The 26,538-nt window shown below is 44.3% G+C and overlaps 1 protein-coding gene across 1 annotated transcript; it reads right to left on the minus strand.

The window, feature by feature from the left end:
- Positions 1-14,009: 14,009 nt before the first annotated feature.
- On the minus strand, positions 14,010-24,615 carry LOC309337258 (uncharacterized protein). Its single transcript, XM_081854022.1, has 4 exons — positions 24,500-24,615; positions 16,975-17,211; positions 15,490-15,593; positions 14,010-14,655 (listed from the first exon to the last, which is right to left on the minus strand). Exons 1-4 carry the CDS (start codon positions 24,579-24,581, stop codon positions 14,548-14,550), a joined length of 531 nt encoding a protein of 176 aa, XP_081710148.1. The 5' UTR covers positions 24,582-24,615; the 3' UTR covers positions 14,010-14,547.
- Between the last annotated feature and the right edge of the window lie 1,923 nt (positions 24,616-26,538).

Genomic DNA, 26,538 nt, shown 5'->3' on the forward strand with positions numbered 1-26,538 from the left:
GTCCTAGGCTCTGTGGTTTAACCCACAGCACCACCTGTGTCCCTGAACAACTGCTTTACCCTTAGGCTAATGGATTACTCAAAATTAAAGTGTGAATGCGGGGTAGCGATCCCCACTTCCCCTCCTAGGAGTGCTTTGAAATGGTTCCATGCAGAAGTGTTCATTGTGAGAAATCATCCTGGAATAACAAAAACACATGGATTTCACCAAATTGAAAATAAAAATACAGTGGTACCTTGCTTCTCAAACTTAATCGGTTCCGGAAGTCTGTTCCAAACCAGTTTTCTCTGTTTTGTAGTTTTACGTCTTAATATCGGTATTTAAATTGTTTTGTCATTTATTTACTGTAAGCTGTCCACAGAACTTTATGTTAGGGGGTGGCAAATTAGGCAAGGGATTATATTAGCATTAGGATTTAGCACAGATGGCCTGCTAACTTCATTCTAAGGAAAGGCTACCAAAGGTGGATTTGGGAATGTAATTAAATGGGAACAGGTTGGATATGTGATGAGACACTCGGCATAAGCTGGTGCCTAAGAAAGAGATTTGAAAGATTCCAATCTGGACTTTCGTCACTGGAACAAAATGTCCCTATTAAGTGGTGACATTCTGGACTTCATTCTGCAGTCATGATCTATTGTTTCCGGAGGCGATGAGGGAAAAGTATGCTGGATTTCAAACAGCTCCGGTCTAACAAAATTCCTGTTTGGTGTTACTTGCTGATTCTATGTCTCGTTTAATGTTTCATTAGTTTATTTTACATTCAATATAAGAATGTATATGAGTGAGACATGAATGGCAGAAAGGTGGTGAATGCCAACATCTTGACTATTGGAACTTGTCTGTGTATGTGTGTGTTCTCTATTTCCAGTAAATATTTGTCAGCTTGCATTTCTTAGTGCAGAAAGTATTGACCTGATGTGTAGAGATCTCTCCTATTCTAAATAATTCAAGAGGGTTCTGGAAGCTTCTGGAAGCTTCTCTGTGTGAAAGAAGCTTCATGATGTTTGGGTTATACCTTCAGAGAAGCTGAGTACAGCTGGCTTAAACTGGTTTTGTTATCTCTTCTCTCAAGGTCATTCTGACTATAATGGTAAGGCCCAAAAGAGCCTGGGTTTCACTTTTTCTCTCTGTCTTTCTTTCCTTCTGGTGTGGTGTTCTTTATACAGTGTTAAGGTTTAGTCTTATTATATGTTATTGTAAGTTTAAGTTAAGTCTGCTGCAATTGGACCTCTTATAGACAGTGCCAATCCTGAATGTATTGGATTTGTGACCATTATGCTCACTTGCCTTCAGCAGCAGTAAAGCACTGCTGGATGAAATTGCCTCTGGTCTATTTTTTTTTGGGGGGGGGGCGGAATCCTGCAACGTATTTAAGTTTTTACTCTGCTAACCATATGCATTGGAATCTAAAGCTAAAGGTAAAGGGACCCCTGACCATTGTCCAGTCGCGGACAACTCTGGGGTTGCGGTGCTCATCTCGCTTTAGTGGCCAAGGGAGCCGGTGTTTGTCCACAGACAGCTTCCGGGTCATGTGGCCAGCTTCTGGCGAAACCAGAGCAGTGCACGGAAACACCGTTTACCTTCCCACCAGAGCGGTAGCTATTTATCTACTTGCATTTTGACATGCTTTCGAACTGCTAGGTTGGCAGGAGCTGGGACCGGGCAATGGGAGCTCACCCTGTTGCGGGGATTCAAATCTCAGTGACAATATTGGCAATCACATTTTGCTGAGTGTCAGCATTCACATCTTCAACATTAACCTGAAGGAAGCAACAGTGACCATTTCAACATATCACCACCCCAACTCTCTTTCGCCCTGCTCTTCTTCCTGCAGGTGCCAAGGTGGCTGACCGCAAGCCACACAATACAATCAGCATTAAATAATAGTTAAAAAGTCAACACACAATGCAACATTAAAGGCATAGTCCAGCTGTCAGGGTTGCAGATTCAAGGAAATGGCACACAGCTCAGCAACACGTCCCATTCAGTCTTGCTGCTGGAGAGCCTTCCATCCCAGCGGCGTAGTGTGGGTTGTCAGCACCCGGGGCAAGGCAAGTAATTTGCACCCCCTAACCCAGGGCAAGGCAAGTAATTTGCGCCCCCTAACCCGGGGCAAGGCAAGTAATTTGCGCCCCTAACCCCTAACCTTCCGCCGCTGCCAGCTTCTTCTTGCTACTGCCTGGGCTGGGGTATTTACGGTAAGGTAGCCACGGCGGCGGCGGCGGGTCCATGTCAGGTGATCTGAGGCGAGTTGCCGCTGGTGCTGCCGCCCAAACGACGCCGCTTGCCCGGAGGAGGAGGAGGGCAGAGAGGCGAGGAAAATGCAACATGGCCCAGCAGCTGCAGCAGCAGCAGCGGCGGCGGGGCTGTGAGGAGGGGCTGCCTGGTGCGCCCTCCACGGCCCTGATGCGCGGGGACCACGGCGAGCGCTGAGAGCCACTGCCTGCCGGACGCCTTCAGCCCGGACGCGCGCACAGCTCGTCGGTTCCAAAAGACATGGGGCTCTGCTACAGCCTGTGCCCGAGGCTCTATGGCGACTCTGGAGTCGGCGAGCGCACACACCCCAGATGTTGTGCCCGGTGCGGCCGGCCCCCCCAGCACCCCCCATGCTACGCCACTGTTCCATCCTTTCTAAAGATCCTCCTCTCCTGGATGTTTCTCAAGCTGTCTCAAAATTGTGTTTGCTCACCTCTGATCTCTGGTCTGCCCTTACACACTATTGGGGACCAGGGGGCAGGAGAGGGAGAGTCCTTTGAATTCCGCAGCAGCCTCTTGACCGCCCCCCCTCCCCGCTTCACCTTCGGGGTCTGAACTGCTTCCTGTCACTGGCTCTCCCTGCTCAACTGAGGGGGGTTAGTTGGATGAGGAAGAGGACTTCAAGCCTAGAGACTGGTGGTAGGACACCGGCCACACCTCAGAAGAGGGGACGAGCTGAAATGTGCTAGAAGCAGGGAGCTTGAGGGATAGCAAAGAGTTGGAAGCATGCAGGTGCCCCCCAGGCACAGGACAAGGTGATGAGGTTTCTCCAGTTTGGATGCAGGTGCCAACAGTGATGACAGAGGGGAGGTAGACCCTGCAGTTCTCCCACAGAGCCACTCCGAGAGCCAGGGTGGTGTTGTGGTTAAGAGCAGTAAACTCGTAATCTGGTGAACCGGGTTCACTTCCCTGCTCCTCCACATGCCTTGGGCTAGTCACACTTCCATGAAGTCTCTCAGCCTCACTCACCTCAGAGTGTTTGTTGTGGGGGAGGAAGGGAAAGGAGGTTGTTCTCCACTTTGAGACTCTTTAGGGTAGTGATAAAGCAGGATATCAAATCCAAATTCCTCCTCGCCAGCCCCTCTCACTCCTAGAATGAGGCATTCATTACGTGCCAGCAGCCACAGAGGAAGTCCTTTGGAGCTCACTGTAGCAAGTGATAGCAGAAGGAGGGGCCAGATGCAGAAAGCTACAGTAGGGTTGCCATACGTCCAGAATTCCCCAGGCATAGCCTGCAATCGGCTGTCGCAGAAGCAGCATCCAGGCAAAAATCGTTCGTTGAAACTTCTGGGGAAATCCGGACGTATGACAACCCATGTTGGCAGTGTTGTTTTGGGTGATTTTCCTTTGGCACAACAACTTTGCCCCCAGAAAGCTCAACAAATTTTCTGTCTGGGTTTTTGCTTTTTGAAATATGGCAGCCCTAAGCTAGAGAGTGAACGAGCTCCTATTTTACACACAATCCTTAACTAAAGAGCGCAACAGGCTGAATGGTAATGTTTGTAACAAATTTCTTTACTGGTTACTTCCTAACATACTGATACGGGGGGGGGGGGCATGTCTTCTTCACCTTCTTCTTCGCTACAATATATCAATTTATTTCCAATTGTCAATGTCAAAAGGGACTAAAATCTATAAAATTCCTAGAAAATCAACGTGCCAGTTTGCTCAATTTCTCTAGGACTCCATCACACCTCCCCTGTCCAGCATAATCCCTCAAGCAAGGTGTTAAGACCCTAATCCTGTCAAATAGCTCTGATCAGCCTTTCCTCCAGGCAATGTCAGGTGGCAGACTATGCATATTTGGGACCATTGTTTTCTCATCCCCAGGAAGTGTTTATCTGTGCATATCTCCAGCTCTGCATATTCCCCCCTCCCTCCTCCATATGTTAATCTGTGTAACCCAACCTCCCTTTAATATATTCATGATGTAATCTGTGTAACCAAACCTCTCTTTAATGTATTCATGACGTGTTTTGCACTGTATTCTGGGACATGGAGGGAGTTTCAAAAACTCATGTCACCCCTTTCTCACTGTTCAATCTCGCCTTGAACCTGTTGCGCAATAAACTTGGATCTTCTGCAGTTTGCTCCTGTCTACGGCTGAACTCATTTCTTCCGCTAGGACCCGCGGACTTAGTCCGACGAGCTGGGTGGCAGGGCAACTCCGCACCCGGAATTTTACCGTAACAATACGAATCGAGTTCAGGATGTACACCATATACTGTACAATCCTTAAGCAAGGTATGTAACCTATTTAATTAAATCCAATGCAGATATATTTCTTCCTTTCTGAATACTTTCTTGTTTGAGTTCATATATTACACAGTCCTCGAATGTGGTTAAGGAAAGGTCGCCGGAATGTCACGGAGAATACAGCTGATGAGGTTGGCTAGCATAGATAGCAGACACAGGCACGCTGGCTCAGGCAGCTGGGTTGGGTAGAACAAGGTTTCCGGATATTTCCTTGTTTCGCCCCGAAGGGCTTCCTCAGCTGTTCATATTTCTATATAATATAGATATAAACACTTGATAATACAGAGAACTAAAACTAAGGATAGATCCACACTTTTAAAAACCCAGACTGACATTCATGACAACACTAAGAGAATTCATTCTTCCTTAGAATTTAATCACATAACAAGAGACATTGAGAGAATAGTGAAACGCCATTGGCATACAGTGGTACCTTAGGTTACATACGCTTCAGGTTACATACGCTTCAGGTTACGGACTCCGCTAACCCAGAAAGTGTGCTTCAGGTTAACAACTTTGCTGCAGGATGAGAACAGAAATCGTGTTCCGGCGGAGTGGCAGCAGCAGGAGGCCCCATTAGCTAAAGTGGTGCTTCAGGTTAAGAACAGTTTCAGGTTAAGTACGGACCTCCAGAACGAATTAAGTACTTAACCTGAGGTACCACTGTATCTTAAAAGATATTTCTGGTTGCGAGGTGCCGCCACTCTTTGGGAAATGACGCAGTAGATCCCTGCAAAATTTCATTATCATCCTCCTGTAAGCTGTCAGGAGCTTGTCCTACTCTTGAGTAGGACCCTGGCAGAGACACATGCCCGACTGGCATGTTCCCTCCCTCCTGGTCGATCGTTTGGGAGCTTCAAAAGCTTTCTTCAGCCCACACATCACAGCGACCGATGCAAACAGACATCGGCACACTTAGGGATCCGCAGAGTCTTTGCAGTTCGCGTAACAGACCTCAGCAACTCAGCATTTTGGCTAATCTACTTTATTTTCATATAAACACACACAGAGCACTGCAACATGGCTCCCTCTCTCTCTAGTATCAGAGAGCAAAGAGAGAGAACAAAGAACAATAGTCCCACTTCACGGAACAAAGTAACACAAACATCCTGTCTCCGTCACTTCCCACTCTGTGGAGTCAAAACATACACCGTCATGTGATAGACAAAAATCCCATGACTGCAATCATGGAGCAGGAATACAACAAGACTTCAAAAAAAAAAAAAAATGATTTGGGAACTGTATAGATAACCATGATCTTCCCCAAATTAAGGTACCCTTTCCCTTCTCTTTTTCATTTCTTTTTAGTACAGTATGGGTCTTACCTGCTATACAGTGATGATTCTTTTATGAATCTGCTTTAATTCAGTAACTAACAGGTACAAAACCAGGAGTACTTTAGGGCTGTTTATTAGGGCTGTGCATAGCTGGAAATTTAGAAACAACGGCAGGCGCCTCCCCACTTACATGGGGGTTACATTCCTGGGTACCATGCATATATGTGAAATCATGTATAGTGGGGAACACCATCGAACTTCACCAAAAATCCACCAAACTTCACCACAATCACTCCCTCCAAACCATGTTTCTCAAACTCCTATTCTACACAGGCCTCAAAGGCAGTGCAAAGGCTCATGAGATTGCAGTTGTAAGAAGAAGAAGAAGAAGAGTTTGGATTTGATATCCCGCTTTATCACTACCCTAAGGAGTATCAAAGTGGCTAACATTCTCCTTTCACTTCCTCCCCCACAACAAACACTCTGTGAGGTGAGTGGGGCTGAGAGACTTCAGAGAAGTGTGACTGGCCCAAGGTCACCCAGCAGCTGCATGTGGAGGAGCGGGGAAGCGAACACAGTTCACCAGATTACGAGTCCACTGCTCTTAACCACTACACCACACTGGTAAAGGATCCTAGGATTGCTAGCTGTTTTCCCACTCTTTTGTGCCTTTTTTTTTTTTTGCCGTTTCCCCACTCTTTTCAGGCTGTTTTTGCCCTTTTTTGCGCTTTTCTGCCTTTTAAATCGATTTACTTAACCCCCCCCCCCCGCATATATGCAGTTATGTGGAAGTTGAATGCACCTAATACGCCTGTATTACAATAATTTAAATGCAAGTATATCTTGACATTGTAGGGTCAGTGACAAGGGACATTTAAAGGTGAATCTCCTTAATCCAGGCATGGCCAAACTTGGCCCTCCAGATGTTTGGGGACTACAACTCCCATCATCCCTAGCTAACAGGACTAGTGGTCAGGGATGATGGGAATTGTAGTCCCAAAATATCTGGAGGCCCAAATTTGGCCATGCCTGCAATCCATGGGCGTAGCCCCCCCATGAAGTAAAACAATAGAAATACTTAACAAACTGACCAATCACGTCGGTTCTGCCCCCCTAAAAAAAGTCCTGCCCCCCCAACCAAGTCCCCCACCCCAACAAAAGTCCTGGCTATGCCCATGCCTTAATCCACATGTTCTAAAACAATACATGAATGGAAGCATAGCCATCCTTTTGAAATTCACATGTCTTGAAATTTTGCAATGCAGTTTTCCAGCCATGTAATGTGTGCAAAAGTGTATATACTGCTGTAAGGTGTGCATAAAAATGCACATTTTAGTGAACATAACATACAGGTGTGCATTATATTAGGGGAAATTGCAGATACGTGCATAATTGGCAAAACTGCATACAATAATGTGTACAGGAAGAGAAAATTAGGAGACATAAGGCATGCATCAATAACCAGCACTGAGTAACTCGTTGCCCAAGACCAGCTGCTTGCATCAGAGGCTCTTGACTGTTAGGCATTGCTATCCCAAGAGGTGGGAATGGGTGGCGCTGTGGTCTAAACCACTAAGCCTCTTGGGCTTGCTGATGAGAAGGTTGGCGGTTTGAATCCATACAACAGGGTGAGCTCCTGTTGCTCTGTCCCAGCTGCTGCCAACCTAGCAGTTCAAAAACATACCAGTGCAAGTAGAAAAATAGGTACCGCTGTGGTGGGAAGGTAAATGCATGGCATTTCCATGCACTCTGGTTTCCATCATGGTGTTCCGTTGCGCCAGAAGCGGTTTAGTCCTGCTGGTCACATGACCCGGAAAGCTGTCTGTGAACAAATGGCCTGAAAGCTAGATGAGCGTCGCAACCCCATAGTCACCTTTGACTGGACTTAAGCATCCAGGGGTCCTTTGCCTTTTACCTTTTACCCCAAGAGGATGAAGAGCAGGTTAAGAACTAATTTAGAAGCAGTGGTGGGTGGGCAGAATGGTGGCCAGCAGAAGCAGCTCTCCAGGTGGGGTGGAGCAGGTACGCTACGTTCCCAGAAGGTGAGTTGCTGCTGCTTACTGGGCGGGAGCACTGGAGAAGCGAGAGGGCGGGAAGGTTGACACAGGGCAAACAAATCGGTGGGTGCAGTCCAGCAATTCTGCCAGTGCCTTTGCGCCAGTCTGGCCACCTTAAGAACCTAAGATCATAAGAGGAGCCTGCAGGATCAGGCCGATGCTTTATTGTATTTTAATATTGTGTTGGATGCCATTATTATTATTATTATTATTATCATCCAGTCCAGCATCCTGTTCTCACAGTGGCCAACCAGATGCAGGATTCGAGCACAATAGCATTCTCCCCTAATTTGGTTTCTGGCAAGGGGTCTTCATGTTAGGATATTTCCGTTCCACCTTAAAAGGGAGCAGGCTTTGTGAGTCACAGGATGTTTCTGTTTTGATAGAGCTGTTGTCTCTCTCTCTCTGTGCCTGAACACGCAAGCAGGCAGTCATGTTTTTTTCCTTTGTTCTGACCAACGCTGAATAAACTTCTAAATAATGCTCTCCTGCGTGCATCTTTCGCTGTGCGAATTCTGCTGATAGAGTGTGCATCAGCTCTGGAATGTGGCAAGCTATTTTCTGGAGCTCGTGTTGCTAATTGCTGATACTGTATCTATGGGAGATCAATGGATCGTCCGGAGGCGACGTCGGGGCCATGATGGGCTTTATCTCCCTGGCAGTATCCCAACACTTCAGACGTATTGCTGCTTCCATTTGTGGGGGAAGAGCATAGCCATCATGGCAAGCCCTCTCCTCCCTGAATTTGTCTAATCCTCTTTTAAACCATCCAGGTTGATAGCCATTGCTGCCTCCTGCTGCTCTCTCTCTCCCAGTAAGCAACAGTGACCTTCCTACTGGGAAGCTTCTGTTGAGCAGAAAAAGAAAACAGCTCACTTCCTTACAAGAAAAATGACCAGGTGCTTTCTTGCTCTGTTTTGTCTTCCACCCTTTTCTTTCCTCCATTGGGCTCAAGGCTTCTAACGTACCTGAAGATTCCCCCTTCTTTCCTTTCCTTTCTAACTTGCTCCTTGTCTTCCTCCTTTATCTACTGCTGCTGGCAAACAAGAACCTCATAGCTCAGTTCCTGAAGAGATGCCGCCTCCGCCCACATCTCAGAAACAAACCAGTTGCCTGGAGGGGGAGGAAGTAGAAGCAGCCGAGCGTCTAGGTGTGGTCTTGGCACATATCAGCATTCAGTTTGCTCTTTAAAAGAGAGTGGAAAACCTACAGGCAGCACTATGATCTCCTTTTTGATGCCTGTCTGTCTGTCTGTCTGTCTTCTCGACCATACAGTGGTGCCCCGCAAGACGAATGCCTCGCAAGACGGAAAACTCGCTAGACGAAAGAGTTTTCCGTTTTGGAGGTGCTTCGCAAAACAAATTTCCTATGGGCTTGCTTCGCAAGACGAAAATGTCTTGCGAGTTCCTGCGTTTTTTCCCCCTTTCCCCCCTTTTTCTAAGCCGCTAAGCCGCTTATCCACTAAGCCAATAAGCCGCTAAAAGCCACTAAAAGCCGCTAAAAGCCGCTAAACCGCTAATAGCGCTAATCCGCTAAGCTGTCAATGGGCTTGCTTCGCAAGACGAAAAAACCGCTAGACGAAGAGACTCGCAGAACGGATTCACGGATTCTTTTCGTCTTGCGAGGCACCACTGTACATTCCTCTAGCAAGCAGCCTCCCAACCCTAGGCTGCTCTACCTCTCTGTGACAACAGAACATCGAAGAAGAAGAAGAAGAAGAGTTTAGACTTGATATCCCGCCTTTCAGTCCCCTTAAGGAGTCTCAAAGCGGCTAACATTCTCCTTTCCCTTCCTCCCCCACAACAAACACTCTGTGAGGTGAGTGGGGCTGAGAGACTTTAGAGAAGTGTGACTGGCCCAAGGTCACCCAGCAGCTGCATGTGGAGGAGCGGGGAAGCGAACCAATGACTAACCCAGTGGCAGGTGGGTGGACTAGAACTCCAAGCTGCACAGTGACATTGCAGGAGATCAGCACCGCACTACTCACATGATGCTGGTCTCTAAGTATTGCGAGGAATATAGTAGTGACTTACCTCACTGGATTCATGTGAAGATAAACATAATAAAGGCTATGAGTATTTTGCTGTAACCTGCCCTGGGACCTTATGGGGAAAGGTGGGGAAGTAACCCGGTAAACAAACAGACAAAGTAATAATGCTGCAGATTAATGGTGCAGGTGAAATGGTGAATAACGTCTGGTTTTCCAAAATGGAACAGTTGAACCTAGGGTCAAAGGGACTCACAAGCTTGTTGAAAGTCAGCACAGTACAGAGTTGCTGACGCATTTGCGACAACTTTCCCCAAACTGGCCAAGACGTACAAGAAAAGCTCCCATGTTTGCTGGAGATGCAAAAAGGGGTTGGTACCTTTATGCACGTGTGGTGGGACTGTGTGAGGATAAGAGAATTTTGGGACATAATACACAATGAACTCAAAAAGATCTTTAAATTCTTGTTTCAAAAAACAAACAAACCTCTGAAGTCTTTTTGTTAGGCATTATGTGCATTGATACACAAAAAAACCACAGAACCCTCTCTATGTACACAACCACAGTGGCGAGGATTTTAATAGCAAAAAATTGGAAAGGTGATGTAATCCCCACAAAAACTGATTGGCAAGCAAAGATGATAGAATATTCAGAACTTGCAATGATGACTGGGAGAATAAGAGGAAACTCTAACCAGAAATTTAGTAAAGATTGGATAATGTTCAAAAAATAGCTTAAAAGTACTGTAAGGAAACTATAAAGTAATCCCCCCGATAATTAACTGAAAAGAATAATAAATATGAAGTGCGTATAAACTAGTAAGGTGTAAGAAGCACAATGAGGACAATCGGAAGTTAAAGGGTATGTAATGTCAAACGTGGGTGGCGCTGTGAGTAAAACCTCAGTGCCTAGGACTTGCCGATCACATGGTCGGCGGTTCAAATCCCCGCGGCGGTGTGTGCTCCCGTCGTTCGGTCCCAGCGCCTGCCAACCTAGCAGTTCGAAAGCACCCTTAAGTGCAAGTAGATAAACAGGGACCGCTTACCAGCGGGAAGGTAAACGGCGTTCCGTGTGCTGCGCTGGCTCGCCAGAAGCAGCTTGTCACGCTGGCCACGTGACCCGGAAGTGTCTGCGAACAGCGCTGGCTTCTGGCCTATAGAGTGAGATGAGCGCACAACCCTAGAGTCTGTCAAGAATGGCCCGTACGGGCAGGGGTACCTTTACCTTTACCTAATGTCAAATGAGGTGTTGTTGGTCAGTGTCTATGGTCTGTTTGTGTTGTTTTTCATTTTGTTTACATTCTATGTAAATAATATTTTTTTTTTTTTTTTAAGACATCTTCCCCCAGTGCATGCTTCTGCCAAGTAAGCAAGAACCTAGGTTTCATTTTAGCCATACAGCATTCCTGTGAGGAGGAGAGATAGCCCAAGGCTATCTGCTAAGCTCATGATTGAAGGTACCTGAATTTTTATTGCATCACTTGCTTCTCAGGGCCCAGTAAAATGGTTTTATGTTCATCAAATGGTGTCTAATATCAAATTCTGAAGTTAAAGCACGTGCCACAAGACCTTTAACATTCTTTGAAAATGTGATTTTACATACAAACGAATGTTCCTCTTTTTTTCTTCATCTATACTCTATCAAAGAAGTTAACGAGTCAACAACTGGAAGATGCAGTTCTGTGAAACAGCAATGGGAATCTGATCTAGCGATAGAGATTGCAGGGGTGGATTGGAATAATTTGTAGGCTGAAAATCCAGTAACAACTTGTACGCAAGAAAATGTATTTAAATTATTACACCAATAGCATTTGATACTGTACAGCTGTATTAATAAAAACAACCCCACCATTGTGTTGGAGAGGATGCAACAGTTTAAGAACAACATTTCACATGAGGCGGAAGTGTGGATGTAATCTGCCAAAGGGTATTTACAGAACAGAGCTCCTACAACAGTTCCCTTGATTCCTGGACACAAGGGTTTACTCTTAAATCAGTTTAGGTTGGTAGGGTAGTTAGGAACAGATCGTCATTTTATCAGTCCATTGTACCACTTGCTGGACTGGAATGGGGTCACATAGTTTAAATTCAGAACTCTGCCTTGGGTCCATGCAATGGACATTCTTCTACCTGAGGGAGCGTCTCCACCCCCATCATTCAGCCAGGACACCGAGGTCCAGCTCCGAGGGCCTTCTGGCAATTCCCTCACTGCAAGAAGCAAGGTTACAGTGAACCAGGCAGAGGGCCTTCTCGGTAGTGGCACCCGCCCTGTGGAACACCCTCCCATCAGATGTCAAAGAAATAAACAACTATCTCACGTTTAGAAGACATCTAAAGGCAGTCCTGTTTAGGGAAGTTTTTTATGACTGATATTTTAATGCATTTTTAATCTCTGTTGGAAGCTGCCTAGAGTGGCTGGGAAACCTAGCCAGATGGGTGGGGTAGAAATAATAATAATAATAACAACAACAACAACAACAACAACAACAACAACAACAACAACAACAACAACCAGAGTTATTGGGGCTTTGCAAATCATGCCATCTTCTCTTTTTTTGAACTTGTGCTTCCGGGCTGGGATAATATATTGTTATGAGTTTGTGGGTGCCCGAATTCTAACCCCTATAATCCTAGCAAATGTTTAAAGCTAATCAAGCTAGGCTAGATGAGGCAGTTGTCTGGGTGAAGGGCCATTAAGAGAGAACAAAGGAAAAGGTGGCTCTGTGCCAGACAGCAATTGGGTGGGGCCCCTTCTCCAGCTCTCAGAGAGCTAGAAGGAGAAAGCTGGAGTTTGAGGGAAAGGTTTGCTGTTATGTGAACTAGAAGCTGGAGAAAAATCAGCAAGCAGAGGGTACGAGAACAGTGTTTGATTTCTGCTGTAGGTATGAGAGAAGCGAGACCCTTTTGGAGTGTTGATGCTGTGAACCCTAATCGGAGGCTCAGGCTGTATATATATATATACAGGGCTGTCTTTAGCATGTGCGCTGCCGGGGTGCAAAGATCCGCCCAGTGCCCCCAAATATAGTTAATTTTGCTTGCGCAGCGCTGTTGAAAATGACAAGCGTTGTTGAGTCTGACAAGTGCTGCCACTGTGAATGATAAGCGCCGCCGCTGGCGCTGCACATCTTTAGTAAATGAACACACAAAGTCAAAAGTCCTTTAGTGAAACAGTAGGTATACATTCTGGTTATACCTAGGTATATATGTATTTTGTTTTTCTAGCTTGATCAAAATTATTTATTATTTCATAACAGCTAGATAGTTAAGAGCTCTGGCGACTTCAGTGGTGGGAGCCTGGTGCCCCCCCCCCTGAATTCGGCTCCCAGGTGCCCCGCACCCCTTGCCCCCCCCCCGGGTAAAGACGGCCCTGTATATATGTGGAAAAACCCCAAATAACAAAGACATCACAGTCTCCACTATGTCTCATTTTCAAAAGGAAACCCTTGGGCCTGGAACTTCGGCAATCTCCCACCTCTTAGAGACTGTGGTGGCATGAAACAATATGTTGATTAAATGGACATTTAGTCAAATAGATGAGCTCTTGCCTGCAAAGGGTATACCCATTTCTCGTGTGTGTTTGTGTGTGTGTATTTTAATGTGCAATAAACATGATGCAAAAGAAGATGATTTCATCCCCCACTCCCCCAGTCAAATGTTGGAAAGCATGAAACAAATAAGGTTGCATACCACCTTTTATTTGCTAACTGAGACCTTGCACTTTCAACAGCTGCATGGCAGGCAGAAATCCATCAGGTGCTGCTTCCTAATCAGTGTGCAAACTGTTTCTGCTTTCTGATCTCCCTGCACTCCTCCTCTGTGGTCTCTTCTCTTTCTTTTGACCCCCTGCTATTCAGCTGCATTTCCTTCCCCCACCAATGAATTTTGTTAAGGTGAGACCAATTGGTCAACCTGGTTTCCCTAAGCCCCACCCCCACCCTCAGCTTCAGTTCACTACATTTCTGCATTGTTTGGATTTTTAAAAGTCCTCACAAAAATAAATCAACATTGTAGGGCACATTCTTTTTAATACGCAACATTTTTGTTCTGCTGAATGTGCACATTTTTGCAAGCAATTTCTCCTAAAATGTTGCATTTCCCCCAGTTATTTTCAGTAACATCTGCATCTGCATGAAAACTAATATATGCATTTAAACATTTGGGGGGGGGGGTTGGAGAACTGTGTTACAAAATTCAGAGAAGTGTGCATTTCAAAGGATAGCAAGGTTTCAGGGAGGGCACATGAATAATCTCTTCCCTGTTCCTAGTGTCATAACTCCTGCATCTACCATCAGAACCCAGAGGAAATGCAGAAGGGTTGTCCTTTAGAGCAACCTGAATGCTTGTTTTTGCTGGCAGGAGAGTAGAAGAGTTGTAAGTTATCAAAAGAACAGATTCACCTGGACTATAGCAGCGTATCAATGTCAGCTAGGAACAGGTGGGTCCCAACTTAAACTTAAGGTGCCAAGCAGTTCCAAAATACGCTACACCATTTTTTCACAAGCACGCCAAATCTGCTGGTTCTCTTTCTCATTTTAAGTACACCGAGTTTCGTACTAAAGTAACAGTGAGCCTCAATCTCTGTTGTAGCCACATTGCAAATAACACATTCAAAACAATGTCCTCCTGGGAATGCAGAGATATCAGTGGCAGCACTGGAGACAGAATCCACGAATCTTGGTCCTGGGTTTCCGATTGTCTTTGTTTGTTTCTTCTCATTCTACCTGGTGCGTTTGTTCCTCAGGAACCACGTAGATTTTGCGGTTATATCGGGAACACTGCTGGGGCTGCTGCATGCGTCGGCCCTGAAAGAAGCAGTAGAGCTGGAAAGCAAAATCATGGGGAGAAGCTATTAGCACTGATATGGTAGCACATGGGTGGGGAGGCTGTGTCCCTCTTAATGTTTGTGGACCACAACTCCCATCATCCCCCACCAGAGGCCATGTTTGCTAGGGATGATGGGGGCTGGAACCTTAACCACATTAGAAAGCCACAGATTCCCTATCCCAGTGTTAGCAGCACTTCCTTTTGTCCTGCAACAGTGAGTCAGGATTGGTAGTGTGTTTCGATGAGTGTTGGACAAGAAAGATGAGCTGGAGATCTGCCCGGGGCTATGGCGTGACACCATAGCGGGACACCATTTTGTTTGACTCTGACAAACAAGATGGCAGGTGACACAGTGAAAAACACAGCCCTTCAGAGCAGAGAAAAGCGGAAGCAGAGAGCTGTATATGTTGGATTATAACAGGAAGAATGAAGAAACAAAGGGGAAATAAACACATCACGCAGAAATTTACAGGACAGAAACTCCTCTTGCAGAAATAAAATTTATTAAATATGCAGTTACGAATGAAAGTCATGAAACCAGTGGCCGTTAAATAAAGGATCAAGATCAGAACTGTTGTAACTGGAATAATCAAGATTATGGAAGCAGAAAGAAATACTGTAAGGACTTTGTACCCTGAAATCCAGCACATGGGAAGTCACCCCAAATTGTTTAATTTCGTATTTGAATAATTGGCTTTTTTAACTGTATTGTAATTTGGCATTGTGATAATGTGGCTCTTTTGGATTATTGTAATTAAAAATTAATAAAAATTATTATACAAAAAGAAAAAGAAAAAAAAGATTGGTAGTGTGTGCGTAGTATTACTTACCATCAGTGGGATACCAGTCATCAGGAAGACGGTCACTATGGTGCCTAAACAGATGAGGAAGATGGCCCAGCCCTGCAAACATGCAGGCTCTGATGTTGTAGTATCTGTGGAGAACAAGGGATGCAATGAAACATGACGTTTATTCCGGAGATGGGGAAATCTTTGGCCTTCTCCATGTTGCCGGATGTGGGTTAAACCACAGAGCCTGGGGCTTGCCGATCAGAAGGTCAGCGGTTCAAACCCCCACGACGTTGTGAGCTCCCGTTGCTCGGTCCCAACTCCTGTCAACCTAGCAGTTCGAAAGCATGTCAAGTGCAAGTAGATAAATAGGTACCACTCCAGAGGGAAGGTAAACAGCGTTTCCATGCGCTGCTCTGGTTCACCAGAAGTGGCTTAGTCATGCTGGCCACATGACCCAGAAGCTGTACGCCGGCTCCCTCGGCCAGTAAAACGAGATGAGCACTGCAACCCCAGAGTCGTCTGCAACTGGACCTAACGGTCAGGGGTCCCTTTACCTTTACCTTTATGTTGACTGATTCCATCTCCCATCAGCCCCAGCTGGCTTGACCAATGTTCAGTGACACTGAGAGTGGTAGTCCAATAGCAGGCCAAAGGTTTCCCACTCCAGATTTAATCATTTGCTCTTGCGTTTGTTTCTAAAATCTGTATCCTACTTTTGCTTTCCATGGGAAACCAGGGTGGCCAAATGCAAAAGTATAACTGCAGTTAGTTATTAATATTGATTTATTTTATTTTATTGGGGGGAACTATGTTTCTCTTACGCTTCCACAGAACCACTTAGTGTGAGTGTGAGTGTGACATTATTATTATTATTATTATTATTATTATTATTATTATTATTATTTACCCTGCCTAAAATCCCAAGGCAGGTTAGGTCAGATAAAACACAATATTAAAAACAGTTTAAAAGAACTTTCACAGAAATCAGATGCTTCTCCAGTGACAAAAGAAAGGGTAAGCAGGTCTGTAAGCAGAAACATAATAATTTGACCATATTGAAAGCATCCTCATGGAGAAAAATATATGAGTGATCTTGGCTCCCCACCCACACCAAGATTACACGTTGCGCCCCCCTCCATTTCTCTGCCTGCAAATCGCATGAAGAATTTTAGATCATTTTCACTCTGATTTCATCGTTGAGATTGTGCCTATTATCATGGAGGCAGCAGCACAGACTCTTGACAGCTCTGCTCACAAGGATCATAGGAACGTTCAAGCCCACTCACCATGACAAGGTGATGATCCAGCGAGTGAGTGCAGGCAGGGAGTGAGCGGGCAGGATTAATCCATCGGACCATTCAAATTAGATAGCTACATTTCAGGTTTCATGGCACGACTACCATATTAGCCATTCGAAAGAAAAACAACCCCTTTAAGGGCAATGAGGGAGTTCTTTGCACCACTCGTGTCAAAGCCCTGCATGATTTTAGAATGTTTCTGACTCTCTCCAGTCTGGTGACTTACCAGTGGTATTGGCTGAGGGGTACGTAAGGAGTGCATGAGTAGTATTGGAGACACTTTCTGTGACATTTGGCGCATCTGCTGAGGTGATGGGGAAGCCATTCGTTGCGTAGGGTGTAGTTTTATGGATGGGCTGAAGAGCTGTGGAAGCTGCAGGAGCGGCTGTGGATGTTGGAAGCTCAACAGTTTCAGGAGAAATGCTGTTGTCGGGATGTGTGGTTGTGTGATGGTTTTGAGAATCTGAAAGCAAATGACAGCAGGCAGAGGAGATAGAAAAGTCAAGCCCTTGCATTGGGGAGAGGTTATGTTTTTACCGGTACTTTAGTTTGCAAATACAGTGGTACCTTGGTTCTCAAACGTAATCCGTTCCGGAAGTCTTCCAAAACCAAAGTGTTCCAAAACCAAGATGTGCTTTCCCATTGAAAGGAATGCAAAATTGATTAATCCGTTCCAGACTTTTAAAACCAACCCCTAAAACAGCAACTTAACATGAATTTTACTATCTAACGAGACCATTGATCCATAAAATGAAAACAATAAACAATGTACTGCAGTCACACAATCAATCAATCAATCAATCAATCAATAGTTGAACTGGGTCCCACACAGTCACAAAAACAAAACAAAAAGAGCTGCAAAAACAAAAACACAAAATAAATAGCAAAACAGACAGACCGCAGTGTAATACTCAAAACGGTAGTGTGGCACTCAAAACAGAAGCGTAACACTCAAAACGGATTGGCTTCAAAAAATGTTTGCAAACCAAACTTTTGAATCGGCAAACAAATGTGGGAAACTGCTAGCCTGGCAGTTGAAGAAGAGACAGAAACTAAATACAGTTACAAACCTAGAAATTGAAGGAAGAAATATCCAGAACCCCATGGAAATTAGAAAGTGCTTCCAGAGATGCTTTAAAAAATTATACACTCAAGGGCCGCAAGATGAGGTTGAGATTAAACAATTTTTGGAAAGAAATGGTCTAACAAAGTTGTCACAAAAAAACAGATTAATCCTGAACAACAAAATAACACAGCAAGAGATTGAACAAGCTATCCAGAACATGCAATTGGGCAAATCTCCAGGGCCAGACGGTCTGACCTCCAAGTATTATAAGACACTAAAAGACTATCTGATCCAACCATTGATGGAGGTCTGTAATGAAATTATGGAAGGGAAGAAGGCGCCGGAATCGTGGAAGGAAGCTTTTATCACATTGATACCAAAATCTGAAGCTGAAAAGACACAACTTAAAAACTACCGTCCCATCTCCCTTCTGAATGTGGATTACAAAATATTTGCAGATATTTTGGCAAGTAGATTTAAAAGAGTTCTTAATGAAGTAATTCATAAAGACCAGGCAGGCTTTCTCCCAGGCAGACATATGTTTGCAAATACTAGGAACATTATTGACGTTTTGGAACTTTTGCAAACAGATATAAATACAAAAGCAGTGTTAATTTTCATAGACGCGGAGAAGGCCTTTGACAATATTTCTTGGAAATTTATGAAGGGAAATTTGAATGAAATGGGAGTGGGACGGGGGTTTGAGAATGGGATTGACGCAATATATTCAGAACAAAAGGCTAAACTAATAGTTAACAATGTGGTCACAGAAGAGTTCAAAATTGAAAAAGGAACACGACAAGGCTGCCCGATTTCCCCTTTGTTATTTATTTCGGTTCTGGAGGTGCTCTTGAACTTGATCAGAGGGGACCGGTTGGTGGAAGGGATTCAGGTCGGAGCGAAACAATACAAATTGAAAGCTTTTGCAGATGACCTAGTTTTGACTCTGCAGGAGCCAGAATCTAGTACGAAAAGAGTATTACAACTGATACAGGATTTTGGTCGGGTGGCAGGATTTAAATTAAATAAACAGAAAACTAAAGTGTTGGGAAAAAATTTGACAGATACAGAGTCGGAAAGGTTTCAGAGAGAAACAGAACTAACTATGGTTAAAAAAGTAAAATACCTAGGGGTAAACATAACAGCAAAAAACCTGAGTCTATTTAAGGATAATTATGAAAAATGTTGGTCTGAAATTAAGAGAGACTTGGACAGTTGGACAAAATTGAAGCTTTCTTTGTTAGGCCGAATTGCTGCTATCAAGATGAATGTATTGCCAAAAATGTTGTTTTTGTTTCAAACATTACAGATCGTGGACAAAACGGAGTGCTTCCGGAAGTGGCAGAAAGATATATCCAGATTTGTCTGGCAGGGCAAAAAGCCCAGAATTAAGTTTAAGATATTAACAGATGCGAAAGAAAGAGGGGGCTTTGCCCTGCCAGACTTAAAGTTGTATTATGAAGCCGCAGCTTTTTGCTGGCTAAAAGACTGGCTACTTCTCGAAGACACTGACGTGTTGGACTTGGAAGGTTTTAACAATGCTTTTGGTTGGCATGCATACCTATGGTATGACAAAGTTAAGATCAATAAGGCCTTTAAGAACCATATTGTCAGGAAAGCAGTGTTTAATGTCTGGACAAAATACAAAGACTTACTGGAAAATAAAACTCCAAGGTGGCTCTCACCTCTGGAGGCTAAGGCCCTAAAAAGACCCAATATGGAGGCTAAATGGCCAAAATATTGGGAAATATTAGAAAAAGATGGAGACAATTGGAAATTGCAGAGTTTAGAGAAAATGAAGGATAAGGTGCGAGACTGGTTACATTATGCTCAGATTAAAGAAGTTTTTAAAAATGATAAAAAGTTAGGGTTCCAGGTGGAGAAATCGAAGTTAGAAACTGAATTGTTAGAACCAAAGACTAAGGTATTATCTAGAATGTATAACTTGCTGTTAAAATGGAATACACAAGACGAAATGGTCAAATCGGTTATGATAAAATGGGCACAGGACATTGGGCATAACATTATGTTTGAGGACTGGGAAAGGTTGTGGACCACTGGGCTGAACTTCACCGCATGTAATGCTCTGAAGGAAAATGTAATGAAAATGATATATAGATGGTACATGACCCCAGTTAAACTTGCCAAAATATACCATTCGTCTGATAATAAATGTTGGAAATGTAAAGAAAACGAAGGAACATTCTTTCACCTCTGGTGGACATGCCCTAAGGTGAAGGTCTTCTGGGAAATGATATATAATGAGCTGAAAAAGGTATTTAAGTATACCTTCACTAAGAAACCAGAGGCCTTCCTTCTGGGTATTGTCGGCCAGAAGGTGTTAAAGAAGGACCGAACATTCTTTATGTATGCAACAACGGCAGCAAGGATACTCATCGCAAAAAACTGGAAAACTCAAGATCTACCCACACTGGAAGAGTGGCAGATGCAACTGATGGACTATATGCAACTGGCCGAGATGACAGGCAGAATCCGTAACCTGGGAGAAGAGAAGATGGAGGAAGACTGGGAGAAATTCAAGAAGTATCTACAAAAACATTGTAATTTGGTTGAATGCTAAGAAGGATGCTAGATTATAAAAAACTGGCCACCACTAAATTAGATTTGAAATTTGATGATAAGTGAGACTAAAGAAAATATAAAATTTTTTGGAAGAAGTGCTAGATTATATTTGAATGAGTGGACATGAGATTGTAAACAAGTTGATAATTTGTTTGGAAAAAACTTTTAACGATGTAAATGGGAGCGGGAGACGTGAGGAAGTCCAAAGAAGTGATGAAATTATGTCTGTGATAGAAGTAAGACTGTTTATTATTTGTGCATTTATATTTAAAAACTTTAATAAATATTTATAAAAAACAAAAACAAAAAATGTTTGCAAACCAGAACACTTACTTCCGGGTTTGCAGTGTTTGGGTTCCAAGTTGTTTGAGTACCAAGGTGTTTGAGAACCAAGGTACCACTGTACCTAACATTTCCGTAGCAACTTTTCATTGTGTTAACTTAAAAACAAACAGCTTCACTACATTGTGAAATTGAAACACAGGTTAGCTTCCTTACTTTGCAACTGACAGTGGATGTGGCTAACCTTTTCGTAACAGAGGCTAAGTGTGTTTAATCAAGAGTTGCAGATTTGACAAATGTCTAGGGCTTGTTACCTTGTTCCTGGGGCTCATATAGATTAATTGACCCGTTTGTTTGCCCAGGATCTTGGAGTCACAGAAACATTAGTCTGATGTTTATTGGTAGGTGCTTTGAGCATTTCCTGCCCCCTTACTTTGTTCCTTGCGCTCAGAAGCAAAGATGGTGGTTCCTCAATTTAAATATGGTAACCTCTTCTAGTCCTGGATGGCTGTCAGGAGATGAGTAGCATTTAATGATACTGCTGTCAGCCGGCTGTCATATTTTTATATTTATCCAATCCGTCCCCAAATGGACCTACCCAATTCATTATTAGTTCATAAGATAAAGTGAAGAGGGCACTTGCTTTTTCACACGTCAGTTTGAAAGCTGTAACAAAATGTTAACACTTGTCAAGATGCTGTTTTCATTTTTTTCATTATTTTGTAGATAAATTATCACCATCATTTCTTTCATTATTTCGATATACAGTGGTACCTCGGGCTAAGTACTTAATTCGTTCTGGAGGTCCATTCTTAACCTGAAACTGTTCTTAACCTGAAGCACCACATTAGCTAATGGGGCCTCCTGCTGCTGCCTCGCCGTTGGAGCACAATTTCTGTTCTCATCCTGAAGCAAAGTTCTTAACCTGAGGCACTATTTCTGGGTTAGCGGAGTCTGTAACCTGAAGCGTACGTAACCCTAGGTACCACTGTATTTGTATTTCACATATCCTCCAAGGAGATCAGAACACTATAACTGGAGATGTCCTATTTTACCCTCACAACGACCTCTCTTCAGTGGAACAGGATTGGAAATAGTGAGTGGTCCAAAATAACTCAGTTTGCTTGGGTTATAGCCCTCTTCAAGCATTCAAAGATACCCTGTGAGGACTGAAACTCAGGGGTCGGAGAGGCAGGGATGGTTCTGCCCCATGTTCTGGCTCCAGTCCCAGTTTTCAGAGTTGAGAGGGAAGGTCTGAGGGGGCTTCTAGAGTGTGCAGCTGAATGCACTTGGAATGGAGAACCACGAGGATACAGGATCCCCAGTCATGGGGAGGCTTCTAAACACATGCAAGCCAATGTGCCCCCCCCCCAAACCAACCCTTCAGCTCTATCTGCTCAGTGACAGAAGGTTACGGAAGGAGTGCTCATGCCTCATGCATGTGGAGGCAGTGAGCACAAGGCCAACACGCACATATCCACGCCCCCTCTCCAATTACAGCCTTCACTTGTGTTGGAAAAAATGGGTAAAATTGCACCAAGCACTTGGGGCCATGTCTTGAGCAGCCTACCCCCAACTTCAGGATTCTGTTTAGAGTTAGCATGCCAGCTGCAATGGGTGGCTTAGAAACAGTCCAAGGCTAAATACCTGGAGCATGTTTCACTCGCCTTCCCTTTCTCTAAGGAATGTGCATTCAGCAGCATTGGCAGGAGTGTGAGGTATTCGCTGAGAAGGGTTGGGGTTTTTTTGCTTAGTGCAAAGTATCAGCAGAGAAGCTGAAGGTTGTGTGCCGTATGGTTCAATATAGCATGGAGAGCTAGCTAGCGCTGTAAAGTGCTGGTGGCTGTCTCTGTATACTTGTATCTTTACAAGCTTTGCTTCTAAGACCAGAAGGACTTCTATTGTAGTAGATTAGTTCACAATGCACCAGAATCTCTCAAGTTTACGCTTATGCCATGAGACAATAGACACTTTACACTCTAAACAGAACTGCGTGGGAAAGGAGTTTTCTTAATCAGGGACTCTGGAAAAGACTGACTACTGGAGAACAGGAAAGCTCTGATATTCTGCTGGAAACTCTGCTGGAGCTGTGGTCTAAACCACTGAGCCTCTTGGGCTTGCCGATCGGAAGGTCGGCAGTTCAAATCTCCATGACGGAGTGAGCTCCCGTTGCTCTTTCCCAGCTCCTGCCAACCTAGTGCAAGTAGATGAATAGGTACCACTGCAGTGGGAAGGTAAATGACATTTCCATGCGCTCTGGCTTCCATCAAGGTGTCCCATTGTGCCAGAAGCAGTTTAGTCCTGCTGGCCACATGACCTGGAAAGCTGTCTGTGGACAAATGCCAGCTCCCTCAGCCTGAAAGTGAGATGAGTACTGCAACCCCATAGTTACCTTTGACTGGATTTAACTATCTGGGGTCCTTTACCTTTTTTTATATATACTCTGCAATCACACTGATTCAAGTGTGGTGTAGTATCAGTGACACAGACAGTGGGCCCAAATCTATCAGGTTATGGACGAACTGACAAGTCTACCAACTTGTTCCTTTTGCACACTTGAAAAGGGCTTCCATCAGCACAAGGATTTCCAATTGCACAGCAGAAGTACCCCCCCCCACACACACACTTTATTCTTCCTGCAAGTGTCCATTGCCCTCCGTAAATCTGCTCCAGAGTGTTGGACAAAAGCTCTGCAACAGATTTAGGGTGTGGGCAGGGGTGAGGAGGAGAGAACCGTCCTTGGTGCAAGGAAAAATGCTTGTACTGACAGACTTTCTCTGTAGCGTTTCATTGAACACAACCTCTTGTCTCTGCCTAATCTATCACATAGGTTGCAATGAGGGGGTGATTTGATCTTGCATCTCTCCAGTCCAAGAACAACATTAGAATCATAGAATCATAGAGTTGGAAGAGACCACAAGGGCCATTGAGTCCAACCCCCTGCCAAGCAGGAAACACCATCAGAGCACTCCTGACATATGGTTGTCAAGCCTCTGCTTAAAGACCTCCAAAGAGGGAGACTCCACCACACTCCTTGGCAGCAAATTCCACTGTCAAACAGCTTACACACTAACAACGAAATCACACTGCTGATGAGGAAACATGGGCACATTTAAACTTGACAAAACTCCTATTTTTTGTTGTTGTCCCCACAATTTTTTATTTAGAATTTTGAAATTTAAGTGCTGGCAGCAAATTGTTAACATGCTTCATTCAGAGTAGACATAAATTGGTGATTAATTTGCCCACACCCAAGTAAAATCTATTTTGGTGCAAAGAGGCAGGAGATGGCAGCTTTGTCTCCTCAAAGCAACCTATAGCTGTCAACTTTCCCCTTTTTAAAAGGGAAATTCCCTTATTCTGGATAGGATTCCTCGCAAGAAAAGGGAAAAGCTGACAGCTATGCAGCAACCCTGAGCCACAGAGAGAGCTGGGAGACGCAATCTATTGAAAAGGCCACTGGCGGTTGCTTTGGAAACTGTTCTGTAGGCAACAAGGGAGCTTGAAATAAGATTTGTCCCAGAATCTGGAGTAAACCTCATTTCAAGCACTTTGAGTTTCTTCTTCTTTTCTTCTCTCCTGCAAATGCCGCTGCCTTCCTTACCCACTGCCAATTTAGCAATACCAGACAATTAACGTAGCTCCCAAGTTCACAAGTTTCCTTCAGAACGTGTAGTCCCTCCGTGGACCTTTTTTTAAAAAGAAAACGGAACCCTGCTTTGTCAAACTAAATCAGAATGGAACAACAAGATGGTCCCTCAAATACCAACAAGATCCCATTTCAAAATGGCCGCAACAAATGGCACCTGAAGAACCTCACCTGCTGCTGTACACAGAAGCAGGACCACAGATGTAAAAAGGATCCTTTTCATGTCCTTGGGAGTCATCCTTTTCTCTTCCATGGGAGCACAACAGTGTGCACAATTAAATCTTAGATGCTGTCGTGTATTCCTGGCTTCTCTCCCATAACGCTTGCTAACTCCTTTATATATGCTATCGCAACAGCGAGAGCTCTCCCCTAATTCGGCAACACCTCTACATAGACAGAAATGTTCCAAAACATGACACTTGTCATATTTTGTGTTCAGGAAGATAAGATATGTGTGTGTATCTTTTGTGTCACCGAATGTAACAAATTTTTAAAAATACAAAAAACCATAAAAGGGTGTGGAGCGTGATCATAAACCCAGTTATTTGTTTGTGTCAGATAAGAATTTCTTCAAGGCAGTGGAGAAGTAGGGATGGGACAGATTAAAAAAAAAAAAGTTGCCTAGGATCATGCAATCGCTGAACAGCATAAACTCCATACCTTTAATTATACCAAGACAAAAAAATTAATGTTTGTATCCATGTGATTAATTGATGTGCTGGAAGGGAGCCCAAGCTGAACTCAGCCATGGGTGTTTCTGCGGATGACAAATCATGTTCCTGAGGTGTCCTGTTATTATTTTTCTGTATATAGTCACTGTCTTTATAATAACTCGCCACTACCTTGTTACCTATTCCTCTGAGAATGATGAGAACAACCTGGGCAGGGAACTCCATTTCCAATGAGGCCTCAACTGAGTGTACAGCTTTTTAAGAAATCAATGCAAACTATAAACCCAGTCCAATGTAGGCACCACTTCTTGCCATGAAAGGTGCCCCACCTGGCATGATGCAGAGATGGAGGGCAGGTTGGAGATATGGGAGGCGAGCATGGGCTTTGCATTCCCTGCAAGGACCTCTCCTGAAGGACTGCCTCTGCATTCATGTGATATGGGGAGAGAAAACAGGCTTTGCTTCATCTCTGTGGAAATCTTCATGCGTGGGTACTATACCAATGCTTGACTGGCTTGGGCCTTTCGCTATTTTATTGTTGTTGAAAGCTTGCAACTAGAGTTGCTATGATGATGATGATGATGGTGATGATGATGATTCACCCTCCAAAATATCCCCAGGTGAAAATGGAGACATTTTTCAGTCCCCCCCAACTGAGCTTCCTTGATCCCCCATTTTTGTGGCCCCCAAGAAGAAGGGTGACTGTGATCAGTACTATACCAGTGAGACACATGCTTCACCATCCTGAGAAAACCCCCTTAATCCTGATTTTATTTTATTCTTCAATAGATTGACAAAAAGAAAAAACACACACCAATAAATAAATTTTAGAAAGTCTGCAAGATTTGATGCGGACACACAAAGTGGTTTTTTGAAAGAAAGAAAGAAAGAAAGAAAGAAAGAAAGAAAGAAAGAAAGAAAGAAAGAAAGACTCTGCTGCTCTGCTCTCCCTTTCCTTCCACCCATGATGGCCCTGCCCTCTACCTGCCCCTCAAAGCTGGTATGTCAGATGTCTCAGGCTCTTCTCCTCCTCACCTGCTCTCCAGCAGCCACTATGAGCTGTCCAAGGGAGGAGACCATCAGTAGAAGACATGGAGAGGCCACGGAAAGGCAATGGGATGCTCCCTTGGAGCCAGCACTGCTGCCACCGCCATCATTTGGGACAAGCACTGTTTCCGAGCACAATTCAAAGTGTTGGTGTTGACCTTTAAAGCCCTAAATGGCCTTGGCCCAGTATACCTGAAGGAGCGTCTCCACCCCCATCGTTCTGCCCGTCCAGTGCCAAGGGCCTTCCCTCACTGTGAGAAGCAAAGCTACAGCGAACCAGGCAGAGGGCCTTCTCGGTAGTGGCACCCGCCCTGTGAAACGCCCTCCCATCAGATGTCAAAGAGATAAACAACTACCTAACATTTAGAAGACATCTGAAGGTAGCCCTGTTCAGGGAAATTTTTAATGTGTGACATTTTAATGTATTTTTAATCATTTGTTGGATGCTGCCCAGGGTGGCTGGGGAAACTCAGCCAGATGGGCAGGGTACAA

This window comes from Podarcis erhardii (assembly GCF_964252035.2).
Source record: "Podarcis erhardii genome assembly, chromosome: 2".
Lineage (NCBI taxonomy): Eukaryota > Metazoa > Chordata > Lepidosauria > Squamata > Lacertidae > Podarcis > Podarcis erhardii.